Source organism: Bombina bombina, chromosome 1 (assembly GCF_027579735.1).
Source record: "Bombina bombina isolate aBomBom1 chromosome 1, aBomBom1.pri, whole genome shotgun sequence".
Taxonomy (NCBI): Eukaryota; Metazoa; Chordata; class Amphibia; order Anura; family Bombinatoridae; genus Bombina; species Bombina bombina.
In genome coordinates this window covers 825,762,400-825,776,240 of record NC_069499.1, presented here as the reverse complement: position 1 = coordinate 825,776,240, position 13,841 = coordinate 825,762,400, and the positions used below count along the sequence as shown (strand labels likewise).

At 36.6% G+C, this 13,841-nt stretch overlaps 1 protein-coding gene across 1 annotated transcript in view; it reads right to left on the bottom strand.

Moving 5' to 3' along the window:
• The window catches only part of TANGO6 (transport and golgi organization 6 homolog), a 284,857-nt gene that overhangs the window by 251,477 nt on the left and 19,539 nt on the right, over positions 1-13,841 (bottom strand). The window contains exons 4-6 of the mRNA XM_053699413.1: positions 12,032-12,182; positions 7,504-7,640; positions 4,953-5,121 (exon numbers count right to left, since the gene is read on the bottom strand). Coding sequence (XP_053555388.1) covers positions 4,953-5,121; positions 7,504-7,640; positions 12,032-12,182 — 457 coding nt within the window. The remainder of the gene's footprint in view (positions 1-4,952; positions 5,122-7,503; positions 7,641-12,031; positions 12,183-13,841) is intronic.

Sequence of the window (13,841 nt, the reverse complement as noted above, 5' to 3'; positions counted from 1 at the left end):
AGTAAAAATTTATGGGATAAATATAAACAAGCAAAACTTGAAAGAGATCTATTTATTAAACAGAAAAGTGCTTGGGAAGAGTTGAAATTGAACACAATTTATAAAGATCATCATGGCAAATCAGCTAAATTTCTATCAAGATTAGACAAAGCCAGGAAAAAAAATAACATAATAGAAGCCATTGTAAGTGAGCAAAATAGATATACAGATCTCTCTAAGATCAAAGAGATTTTTCTTAAAAATTATCAAGAGATTTATACATCTGGAGAATTGGATATAAATAATAAAAGTGCCTTTTGGCACAGAGTGAAAGCCACCCAAAGTCCCACAAGACCGCAAAAAAGTCTTAAATATTCCTATTAATAGAGAGGAAGTTATAGAAGCTATAGAACATGCTAAATGTAATAAAGCCCCAGGTCCAGATCAGATACCCGCAGAAATGTATACAATTTTAAAAATAGAGATAACAGACATTCTAACTAATCTTTTTAATCAATATTATATTTATGCACAAAAAATGTCCAAATATTTTGCGGCATCCAATAACGTTAATTCTAAAAAAAGATAAAAATCCCCTAGACCCAGGGTCTTACAGACCCATATCTTTGTTGAACACAGACTAAGTTATTAACACATATTATTGCTAACAGATTGAAGTCGTGTCTTGAGCATATTATACATGTAGACCAATCTGGTTTCATGACTGGAAGATCCCCCATTAAAAACATGCGCCAAGTTACATTAGTTCTTGAATACTATAGGGATAAGTTAGAGGGTAAAGCCCAGATTAAACAAGATTCTGCATTAATTGTGGTGGATGCCGGGCATTTTACTCAATTTATTAGGACAATGTATGATTACCCAATTTCTTCTATATTGATTAATGGTAGTCAGACAGATATCTTTACGTTGAATAGGGGAACTAGACAGGGCTGCCCACTTTCACCTTTATTATTTAACATTTCTATAGAACCCCTTGCTATCCTGTTGCAGGAAGAAATAAAAGGTATTTGTATAGGAGAACAAAACATAGCTCTGCTATTATATGCAGATGATCTGCTGTTATTTGTGGAAAATACTAAAAAGAATATACCAAAGGTCATGAATATTATTAAGACATTTGGTTCCTTTTCAGGATATAAAGTTAATACTAGTAAGTCTGAAATCTTATGGATCCACCAAAAGAAAAACTGTTTTAAGGAGTGCGTATTCAAAGAGACTTTATCTATTAATTACTTAGGAATACATTTACATGTTGATCCAAAACAGTGGTATAGGCTGAATTTCACCCCTTTTTTTTAGGAAACCTTTCAGTTAAGGTTATGATTATTAAAACTATTTTATTTCCACAGCTAATGTATATTATACAGAATGTCCCACTGCTTATACAAAGTCAAGACATTAAAAAGTTCTATAAAGATTGCGCAATATTTTTATGGGGCAAGAGGAGACATACGCTGTCTATAACAAAATTAATATGTAATCTAGAAGATGGAGGACTAACCCTTCCTGACATTAAAAAATATAGCAATATTAGCACGTTTTGCTGTGGATTGGATAACGGAAACCAATTATATCACATTTCCATCACTAGAAGGAGGATTGATTTCTCCATTTTTGTTAAAGGCTATATTGCATTGCCCAGCTTCACAACTTCCAAAATACATTAAAAATATAAATACAATATATAGTGTGGTGGTCGCGTGGCAAAAACTTAATATAGCACTAAACGTGAATTATGAATTATCTTCCTTTCTCCCGATAATGGGAAATCAAAACTTTATACCGGGCCTATCATCAGAAATCTTTAAAATTTGGGCACACAAAGGATTGAATTATGTCCATCAGTTTTCTGATAATATGCATCAAGTGAAATCTTTTGAAGCCATCTCTATAGAGTTTAATATATCTAATAATTTTTTTTTGCATACTTGAAGATCAGGCATTTTATACAAGGGCTTAAGAGACATAATATGGAAGCACTAGAAGGGACTAAAATTGTGTCATACATACATACATATATACATATATATAGCAGGAAATCATAACATATCCTTACTATATAAAATCATGTTGGCAAAACAAGGGCAATTAGTCTTAGATAGATTAGTAGAGATATGGAAAATAAGATATAGTGATGTGACTATAGACACAATTAGAACAAGCTACAAATGGATACAGAATGCACATATATCTGTAACATAGAAAGAGTCTCATATAAAACTACTCAATAAAGCTTATATTACACCATTAAAAATGAGTAAATGGAACTGGAATGGAGCTGCTAATTGTTGTAAATGCAAGAATCCAGCGGCGGATCTAATACACTGTTTCTGGTCCTGCCCTAAGCTTTTGCAGTTTTGGCTTAAGGTAGAATATTGGATTAATCATAATTTAGAAAGTAGGCTAATCCAGAGACATTTTCTTTATTTTAACAGAAAATCCAAATGGAGAAAACAATAACTTAATAAACACAGCAATTATGGTAGGTCGTAGTTTGATCCTGAAGAACTGGAAAAATAAGGCAGCTCAATAGAGAGTTTCACACAATCCATGTATTATCAAATACTTTTTGAACAATTTATCATATCACCTATACACAATAAAAAAAATTAAGGCTTTTTTTAAAAAAATGGCTGAGGGTCATTCTATCCTATCCTATACCAATACAATTTTCACTAACATCTCATTATCATAAAACGGAATATTTTGAACATTTAATCTTACGGAACATTTTCCCGCCCGAATGGGATTAGTGTCTCCCAGATATAAGAAATGGTTGTGGGGGGTGGGAGGGAGGGGACTGGGCGGAGAGACAGGGGTGTGGTGGGTCAGCCTGTGGGTTTTTTTTGTGTATTTTGTGTTGTGCTGTGTTTTAGCGATGGTGGGTGTATGAAATATAAAACACTCCAACAGTATTTGTGGATTCTTTTCAGAGAAAAAAATAAAAAAGGGAAAAAGGAAAGGAAAAAGGAAGAAGAGAGGGCAAAAAGAAAGGAAAGAAAGAATTAACTCATATTCTCAGCTAAATGTAAAACAATTTACGCACTGGACATAGGGCCTCTAAGAATTTATACATAAACAGGGTAGACAGATTGGATAAGGAAATATATAATTCCCTAGTTGAGGGTATAATGTGATTATAGCAGGATGAGATTTAGGCATGTGTTCTTTCTGTTCTTTTTTGTTGTGGTTTTTCTTTTTTTTATGGTTGGTCTCCTGCCTGGAGTTATATTGGAGGTATATGATATGATGTACATAAAGACATCCTGCGTGGTGTACAGAAAATGTATATTTGAACTGTTTAATATTATTTTTGCTTTCTGTTTCTTTTCTATTGATTGTTTTCATATACTGCTGGAATAAAGAAATGATTTAAAAAAAAAAAAGATTCCATTTAGTACAAGCTTTGTTCATTCAATTGGCAGAGACTTGTACAAATAAGGTACTGAATTTCCTTCAAGTACAATGCTGGAAGGTAAATGTGTAAGGAACTCCTTATCTTCTCAAAGAGAGATAATCTTTCTGGGAAGTTTTTTTCTAGGAATTCACCAGGAAATCTCTCTCTTAGTACCAGTCTCATTCCTTGCACATTCGGGGGGCATTTTTTCTTTGCAAATCGTGGGTAGTCATTAGAAGAGAGTTTATTGAGTTGGGATGTAGTCTGGGAGTCTTGAATGGTGCAAGGAGTTTAGTCTCCACAGGAGGCAAGGTTACCAATCGACATTCGGTTACGCCAAGCAATCTTCAGGGCTCTTCAGAGTTGGCCTGAGATTCTCTCTCAGTTTTCAATCAGATAAATTAACAATGACAAAACTCTCTTGAATTCTCAGATAATTTCTATTTCTGGAATAAACCACTGGAAGCAGATTTTCTAAGTTGTCAAATACTCCATCCGGGGAATGGTCCCGTAACCAGGAGGTGTTCGATTGAATTGGCAATTGGTGGGTATTTCCGGAAATGCTAATTGTTTTTTAATTACAGCACAAAATTCATAAATTTTATGCCAGGTTTCTGGATCTGATAGTTCCTTGCTCTTTTGCCAAATATATTATCTCTGCATTTTCTACGGGATTTTGTTAATCTTCTTCCTTATTTATTCTTTTTGTGGTCCTTGTATGGGTTAGAACGCTACTACAACCGATCTATCTTTTTCTAAAGACAGCTTACTTGGTTGTGGGGAAGACTTCACGTGAGTGACTTACAACTTATTTTAATAGATTGGTTTCCGTATCCTGGGTCTTCAGTAATGTCGCATCCATAGAAAAGTTTTCAAGGCAACATTTTGGTCTCTCTAAGCTTCTTTTTCTAATTGTTCTCATTTGATGTTTTTGCCTCTTTCAAGCCTGCTTTGGCAGGGAAGTCCTTCAGGCAGAAGTGTGGTTCTTAGTGTTCCTGCCTTAACTTCATATCCCACTCATTTTTCCTTGTGATCTCATGGGTATTAAGTGACCACATGTGATGGCTCGTGGACTTTCACCACTTTATAAAAGAAAACAAAAGTTATGCTTACCTGATAAATTTCTTTCTTTCATGGTAGCGATTGTCCACGAAACCTGCCCATTTTTATATTCAGTTGGCAGCAGTTCAATACCCTGCTTTGTCCTTTCTTGCTTTTCTGTTGTTCCCCTTCTCTGCTTTACATTAGATTGAGTTGAGCAGGGAAGTGGGAGGGATTAAAAACTCTTGGTACGTTGTGTATTTTTTGCCTGCCTCCTAGTGGATTGGAGTTTAATCCCACATGTGATAGCTCATGAACTCTCACCACCATGAAAGAAATTAATTCATCAGCTAAGCATACATTTTGTTACATACTCAAATACCCCTCAATTCTCTACATTACCATATTGAATATTAGTAGGTGTATAAGAGTAAAAGTTTTGTTGTCATGAGAAAGATTAGTTGGGGACTTTTAAGAGAAGACAAACAATATCTGGGTGCAGAAAGTCTACCTGCTGTCTGTTTAGAAGTGCAGCGCAGCAGTGGTTCCAGCATGGGCAGGATTAGGTGCTTCTCTGCCAGTTGTGGCTGCTCTCGGCTCATTGTCAGGAAAGTTTCAGTAGCTACTCTCTGAAACTGGCGTGCCGTCAAAGGGTCTCGAATATGAAGTAAGTCTAGAATCTGAGAAGAAAACAAAACCACACACTGAAGAAGTCAGAAAGAATTTTAGAAGAATTTGTGGAGTTATGCATTCTGTATTTCCTACATTTTCTAAGAGTTCAGGTAATTCTCAAGTTAGAAAAATCATGGGTGAGATAAAAAGCATAGAGACGCATCTCTGATTCAAATGTTTTATTTAAGTATGGCTGATTTCCATGTCGTTAAAATATATGCTCTTATATAAGTAAACCGATGAGATGCAATAAATTAAACATTTTTATGGGACAGTCCCGATTGCTCCTGTGCCTGGTTTCTGCTTGTCTGGGGGAATCTGTTTCTCTGTTTAGAGCTCTGTTTCTCCTCAGTGTTCAGAAGCTCCCGTGCTGCAAGTAAGGTGTCCCTCTGGTGATCATTCACTTGACAAAGTCTAATCGTAATCAGAGGAAACATGACGAGATACTGTTCTACCACCAGAGGGACTTGCAGCCCAGGAACTTCTGATTGGCAAGGAGAAACAGAGCTTTACCTGGAGAAATGGAAATGGCGGGTGGGTTTTAAAAATGTTAAGAATTTCTTGATATGTTATTCTATAGCAACACAACAGAAATGTATTGTGATTTCAAGTTGTTTACTGTTCCTTTAAAGGGTACATTAAACACAGAGCGTAAAATTCCAAATCACTTTTTAATTTATTTCTATTATCTCATTTGTTCGGTTCTCTTTGTATCCTTTGTTAACAAGTTTAACTAGGAAGGCTCAGAAGCTGCTGATTGGTGGATCCTTCAGCAAAGGATACCAAAAGAATGAAGTAAATAAGATAATTGGAAAGATGTTTAAAACTGTGAGAGCTAACTGAATAATGAAAAAAAAAAAAAAAATAGGTTTCATATCCCTTTAAGGCCTTTGTAACTACAAGCACAGGCACATTCTGGAGTGTGTAAAGAATGGGGCAGACACATAATTGCTCTAATGCTTAATGACAAGTTGAAACCTTATAGTAATTATAAACTACTGGCAAATTACGCTAACTTCTCACACCCATTTAGCTGTTTAGTAACAACTAATGGCTTCCAACCAGAATCTCTTTAAAGGACCATGTAAGTATAGTATACATTCATGTATATTATATAATTTTACTAAAGCTTGCATATAATCTAATTGTATGATTAAAGGGATAGTCTACTTCCCCCTCCCTGCCGCTCTGAGGGCTCCTTTTCTGTAGTGTAGCAGTCCAGCCCCTCCCGCCCACCTGCCTCCCTCCTTACCCTCTCACGCCACCAACGATCGGAACCACTGCTGCCCGATTACCTCTGCCCATCTATTTCTGCACTGCCTCACTCGTGGGGCATGCAGAAATAGCGCAATCTCGCTACTTTTAGAGAGATCGTGGCAGAGAGAGGCCCTGCGCTGGTCGTTAAGGGGTTACATTTTAGCCAATCAGTGCTGATTCATAAACAACTCAACAAGAGTGAGCACAATGTTATCTATATGGTACACTTGAACTATTGTCTAGCTTTGAAAAACTGTCAAAATGCACTGAGATAAGAGGCAGCCTTCAGGGGCTTAGAAATTATCATATGAGCCTACCTAGGTTTAGATTTTAACAAAGAATATCAAGAAAACAAAGTAAATTTGATGAAAAAAGAAAATTGGAAAGTTGTTTAAAAAATAGCATGCCCTATCTGAATCACGAAAGTGTAATTTTGACTAGACTGTCACTTTAAACAAATGCACGTCACATCATTAGCTTACACCTATAATCTGAATTAATTTGATTAAATCCATGTCCCAGTAAAACGTAGAAACACAAACACTTGCCCATTCTGCTTTCTGAAGTGTGAGCTTAAAAGTACACATAAAACATGCATGAATAAGACACAGCATATAATTGTAAGACAATTTGAAATTTACTTCTATTGCGAAATATACATTGTTCTCTTAGTACCCTTTGTTAAAAAGAAAATGTACATATCCTCAGCAGCTCAATGCACTACTGGAAGCTAGCTGGTGGTTGGAGGCTTCACACATATGCCACTTGTCTTTGGCTCACAATATGTATTCAGCTAGGTCCCAGTAGTGCATTGCTGCCCTGAAGCTGACTTTAACTATGTGTTTCATCTCTTACCAGTTTCATGCAAGCCATAATTCAATAATAAAATGCTACATATTATAACATTGTCTATTTGCATTATTATGTCCCTTTAATTAATTTTTAGAGTAGCTTTATATTTATCCCAGGCAAATTTCCTTTAGCAATGGTTCTTACTACCTACTGGAAATCAACCACTCAATCTGTAAAAAGAAGCACTTGCCCAAACTACTCTTCAACCTATAGCTCTCCCTTGTAAGATTCCTGCCCCCTTGTTCTGTGAAAACAAAACCTGCCTGCATGAAACTTGTTACCTGTGGGCAAACCTTCTGGTAATAATCTTCCACAGATAGAGACTGCTGAGGGCACGATGCCAGGACTCTTGCCACAGCCTCACACTTCTTCCAGTTGCTAGCTGCAGCTTCTGCATCACGGCCTCCAACTGTACCAGCTGCAAAAAGAAACAAACACTAACTGTGATTCTGAAACATTACCTATTAAAAAGAATTATATACAGTATGTGTATGTATGATTCACAAGAATAGTGACCCAGCAGAGTAAAGGAAAAAAATTACTTTTTCCATATTTTACCCAGACAAATAGAACATTATAGGGACAACAATTAACAGTGTTTAAATTCCCTTTAAACAAAAGTCACTTGTTGAACAATGAATTGCTTATCTTAAAAACAGTAGTCTAATGTTGCTCATATTTACAAGGGGCATTTGCCGAGTTTGATCCACATGGATAAAGAGGAACATATTACACAACTATACAAGGACTAAAAGCTTCACTCTTGCCGTATACTTATATCCATAATTGTCTGAAGTGCAGTACAAACAGTGTTTTTTAATGCTTTAAAAAGCAAAAATGTATTTGCTTTTAGAAACATTAATATTTAGTTGTTCATTACACAACCTTTTCTTTACAGGCATGAGAATATTTTTCCCTGTTCCTCAATGCAGCAGCAGATGATACTGTACTTGACAGCCAAGGAGAATTGCAACTGAATGTAGCAAATAACAAATGCTTAAAGTGATGGTAAACCCTAGCGTTTGGGAAACGCTAGGATTTACAATCGTAACAAATAAAGGGGACTTTCATTCATGAAGTATAAAATACTTCATTCTGAAAGCCCCTTTATTTGTTAGCAGCGCTGAGCTGCTAAAGGCAGCCCACGGCAGAACGCTATTTGGCTGAGAGGTGACGTTTCCACCTCTTAGCCAATAGCCGTGCGGGAAATACAGCTTGGCGCCACAAAACGCTGCTAACAAATAAAGGGGCTTTCAGAATGAAGTATTTTATACTTCATGAATGAAAGTCCCCTTTATTTGTTACGATTGTAAATCCTAGCGTTTCCCAAACGCTAGGGTTTACCATCACTTTAAGCAATACTAAAATAACTGAGTATGAAAAAACTATTTCTACCAGGTATAGAAGACAATCTTTTAAAAAGGCCATGCTGGAGTTTTATCTGTCATGTAAATAAGCGTATTGTTAACTTTGAATTAATTTCACATGCCTTCATAACCTCTAGTTTATTATATATATATACACACACACACAGTATTGTGTAAAAGTCTTAGGCCACTATTAGATTTGTTGTTTTAGCAAAGTTTTAAGGACTATCCGTATTTTTAAAAAAAGCACAATTGTCAGAACAAAATGGCTTTTTTCAGGCAAAAGTCAGTATTTAGTGTGACCTCCCTTGGCACTAAGCACATCTTGAACTTTTTTGGGGAGACTGTACTGAAGGTTTCTGAAGTCATTTTCTAGTATATTATACCAGGCTTCTTTCAGCACTTCCCAGAATTCTTCTTTATATTTAGGTTTTCTTATTTCTTTCTCTGTCCAGGTGATCCCATACCGCCTCTATAATATTCAGGTCTGGAATCTGTGGAGGCCATCCATGACTGTCAGTGTTTTATAAGCTGTTTTTCTCTCCAAATATGATTTCACTGCATTAGCAGCGTGCTTGGGATCATTATCATGCTGAAAAATAAAACCATTCCCAATCAGATGCTTTCCAGAAGGAATGGAATGACGATTTAAAAACCTGTCTGTACTTTTCAGCCTTCATAATCCCATGAATTCGGACAATGTTGCCATCATCACTGGCAGAAAAGCCCCAAACCAGGACCAGACCCTCCACCATGTTTCACAGATGGCTACAAGCACTCATTCTTTCATCTCTCTCCAACTCTTCTTCTATCATATTGTCGACGATTGGACCCAAAAATTTCAAACTTGGCTTTGTCACTCCATAATACTTGTTTCAACTGATCTTCATTCCAAACTTTGTGAGCTTTAGCATATCTTAACCTTTTCACCCTTTTCCCTTCCAAAAAAAGTGGTTTCTTGGCTGCTACCCTTCCACAAAGACCATTTCTGATCAAGCTTCTTCAGACTTGGGAAGGGTCAACTTGACATCTCGATGAAGCTGCCAGTTGCTGAGCCAGGCCCTTGCTGGATTTCATCCGGTCTCTCAAAGAAACTCTGAGAAACTCATCAGATTTTGAAATAGAGCTGCAACAACTAATCGATAAAATCGATAATAATCGATTATGAAAATAGTTGTCAATGAATCTCATAATCGATTAGTTGGTTTGCAATTAGTTTGTCTGTGCACAGTACCAGCTGCTTCACTCCAATGAGCTCCTGCACATGGTAGTGTTTTATGGTTATGCCCTTAGCCGAAAGGACGTCTACAGAAGTTTACTTTTCACTTTTTTCAGACAGTATAAGTTTCTTTTTAAGTTCACAACTACTCCTGGCTTATGTGTTACCCAGAAATAATAGGAGTCATCCTTTGGATTGTTTATATTAAATCAGGTGATTTGGGACAATGCTTTGCGTGATATAGTGCAGAGCTTGTTATTTACACCTAGCCCTAGATTGATGGGAGTTGTTATTTGAATTGATGTTCACTATTGTGCACAATTATTACAATTATTAGCAAATTGCTTTCTATTGCTGATTATAATTATGTACTGTATAGATAAATCTATAAGGCTTTGTCCTGTTATTGATATATAGACCTTAGCGATTTTTTTTTTTTTTTTTAATTAATAGTAATATGTACCAAATTAAACCTCTAAGTATATATCTTATTTTAAGAGCGGACTAGATAATTTTTTCCTTAACCTTATAGCTGGTTATTTACCATGGCATATAGATATTCAAGATATTTTTTATGTTAGAATGAAGTCCAGGCTTACTTTATTAAGAGGCCACTCGCATTGGTGGCGAGTTAACAAAAATAAATATCCCACCTTGGTAAAATTGGCAAAACCCTACTTATGCATCTCAAGCACCTCAACACCATCTGAGCTCCTCTTCTCTGCTGCACCCAAAATAGCTTGGATTTTATTTTAAATATAGGGAAAACAGGTTTTAGTTTTTTTATCCGATTAGTCGAAAAAATAATCGTCCGATTAATCGATTATGAAAATAATCGTTAGTTGCAGCACTATTTTTTTTCTTGGCCTTCCTGTCCTTTCTTTGTCTTTGACCTATCCTGATTCTTCAAATTTCTTTATAACATCTTGAATACCTCATCTTCAGTATCCAGTTTGTTTGCTGATTTCCCTTTGAGAGTGGCCTTGTTGATAAAGTACGATTTTATGTCTGTCAAATTCTGTGATCTTTGGCATTTTGAATGGAATGATGTAATTGAAAGTTGGTCTTATTAGCAAGCTTCCAATGAATTAAACTCATGCCACATGTGTATGTAATGCTCAAGCATGTCTTGCACAAACTTGGTGTAAAACTTTTACAAAGCAGTGATTTTGACATGAAATAGTAGGACAAATACAGGTGTTAGCAATAACATAAATTCCATACCATTTAGATTTATGAGAGCCAGGTTCCTGCTATTGCTCAAGAGAAAGGGGAGGTCACACTAAATACTTGCCACTTTAACCTATATAGAAGCCTTTTTTTCTCCCCCCCCCCTGTTTTTTAATATTGCATACAAATATCCTGTATTTTCTGGTTGTATTCTAATATATGGTCATTACACCATTTCTAAAACAACAAATTTAAAGGTGCACAGTACTTTCTCTCTCTCTCTCTCTCTCTCTATATATATATATATATTTAACGGGTAAAGTCAGATATCCCGGTAATCCTAGGATTACCCGGGTAAAACTGACATTACCCTAGCGGTAAAACTGACATTACCCTAGCGGCTGTGGGTAAAGCTCAATGTAAGATCATACATCTGGCTTTACACAGGTAATCCTAGGATTACCCAAATACTTCTTGATAAAGCTTCACACATATATACTGTGCACTGTAATTCCCCCATCTTCACTATTATTTTTGCCTCTGCCTGGGGGTTTAAGGGGGGCGCATGACATCCACCCCAAGTAAACCTTGGGGAATGACCCGCACAGCTATTGGCTAATAAGTGTAAATGGAACCTCATTGAAAAATAGCAGGCGACCTGAGGTGCTCAGCATGGCAAACGTTGCAGACAAAGGAACTTTTAGCATAAATTATTTTATACTTCATGACTGATAGTCCCCTTTATTTGTTGCACTGGTAAATTTGTTGCACTGGTAAATTTCAGAAACACTAGGATTTACTATCACTTTAAGGTATTTACATAGTTTTTTTTAGACATAATGCTATTGCACACTTAATAGACTACAGTATAGTGTAAACATTATATGCACAGGGAATAGACACTTTATTGCTCTATTCGATTTTTTGCGGTGGTCTGGAACCAAACGCGCAATATCTCAGAGGTATGCCTGTATATAATTTAAGAAAAAAATTGAATGCTGAGCAATGTTGAAACTCATTTTTTGCAGATTCACGCAAGTGGATAATACTAACCTCCAGCTCCTTCAAGGATACCTCTGACAACGGCCTGTACTCCGTGAGGTCTTACTAAACGCTCAGAAAGAAGCTGCCCAGAAAGGCGGCGCAGCCAGGCTGGTGCTGGGGCAAGTTGCTCTACTGTTGCATTGCCTGAAGGACGTGGGCCCTAAATCAAGAAGGATTAGTAAAAGAAGTGCAAATCTTTAGGATCAGTGAGACTCATTAACTTAAATGAAACAATATGAGTACTAGTATACTAATATAGTATGTATGAACAAAATATATTGATAATTATAAACCTGCATACAAGTGACAGATTAAAACAGAAGCAATAATAGAAAAAACACTCAGAGCGCCACTAAAAATTCCAAGAAATTACTCAAATATCCCCGTAAAGATATTATAATCCAATGAAAGGGATGCAAATATATATATAAATTATATCGGTTACTATAACACCATAAACCTATTACAGCATTATTTAAATATATAATACAGCTAAAAAAGGATCTCTTACCAATAATAGCTATTACAGGCAAATTAAAATAATGCAGTCCATATAAAAAGGTGTTCTCCAGTCTTATTCCGCAAAGATCCTGCTGCTCCCTTTTATCCACTGGTGTGAACTCCGTGGATTGCAAAATGTGAAAACAGTTCCTGAAGAAACAGAAAACTAAATTTATGCTTACCTGATAAATTGATTTCTTCTATGGTAAGACGAGTCCACGGATTCATCCTTTACTTGTGGGATATTATCCTTCCCTACAGGAAGTGGCAAAGAGCACCACAGCAGAGCTGTCTATATAGCTCCTCCCTTAGCTCCACCCCCCAGTCATTCGACCGAAGGTACAGGAAGAAAAAGGAGAAACTACAAGGTGCAGAGGTGACTGAGTTTAAATCAAAATAATATAATCTGTCTTAAAATGACAGGGCGGACCGTGGACTCATCTTACCATAGAAGAAATCAATTTATCAGGTAAGCATAAATTTAGTTTTCTTCTATAAAGGTAAGACGAGTCCACGGATTCATCCTTTACTTATGGGATACAATACCAAAGCTACAGGACACGGATGAACGGGAGGGACAAGACAGATGGTTAAACAGAAGGCACCACTGCTTGAAGAACTTTTCTCCCAAAAACAGCCTCTGAAGAAGCAAAGGTATCAAATTTGTAAAATTTGGAAAAGGTATGAAGCCCATGTGGAAGCCACCGCTCTAGTAGAGTGAGCTGTAATTCTTTCAGGAGGCTGCTGTCCAGCAGTCTCGTATGCCAAACGGATGATGCTTTTTAGCCAAAAGGCAAGAGAGGTAGCCGTAGCTTTTTGACCTCTACGTTTTCCAGAATAAACAACAAACAAAGAAGATGTTTGACGAAAATCTTTGGTCGCTTGCAAGTAAAACTTTAAAGCACGAACCACGTCCAAGTTGTGCAATAGACGCTCCTTCTTAGAGGAAGGATTAGGACACAGAGAACAACAATTTCCTGATTAATATTCTTATTAGTAACAACCTTAGGAAGGAATCCAGGTTTGGTATGCAGAACCACCTTATCAGCATGGAAAACAAGATAAGGCGAGTCGCTTTGCAATGCAGATAGTTCAGAAACTCTTCGAGCCGAAGAGATAGCAACTAAAAACAGAACTTTCCAAGATAGAAGCTTAATATCTATGGAATGCATAGGTTCAAACGGAACCCCTTGAAGAACTTTAAGAACCAAATTCAAACTCCATGGCGGAGCAACAGGTTTAAACACAGGCTTGATTCTAACTAAAGCCTGACAGAACGACTGAACTTCTGGAACATCTGCCAGACGTTTGTGCAGTA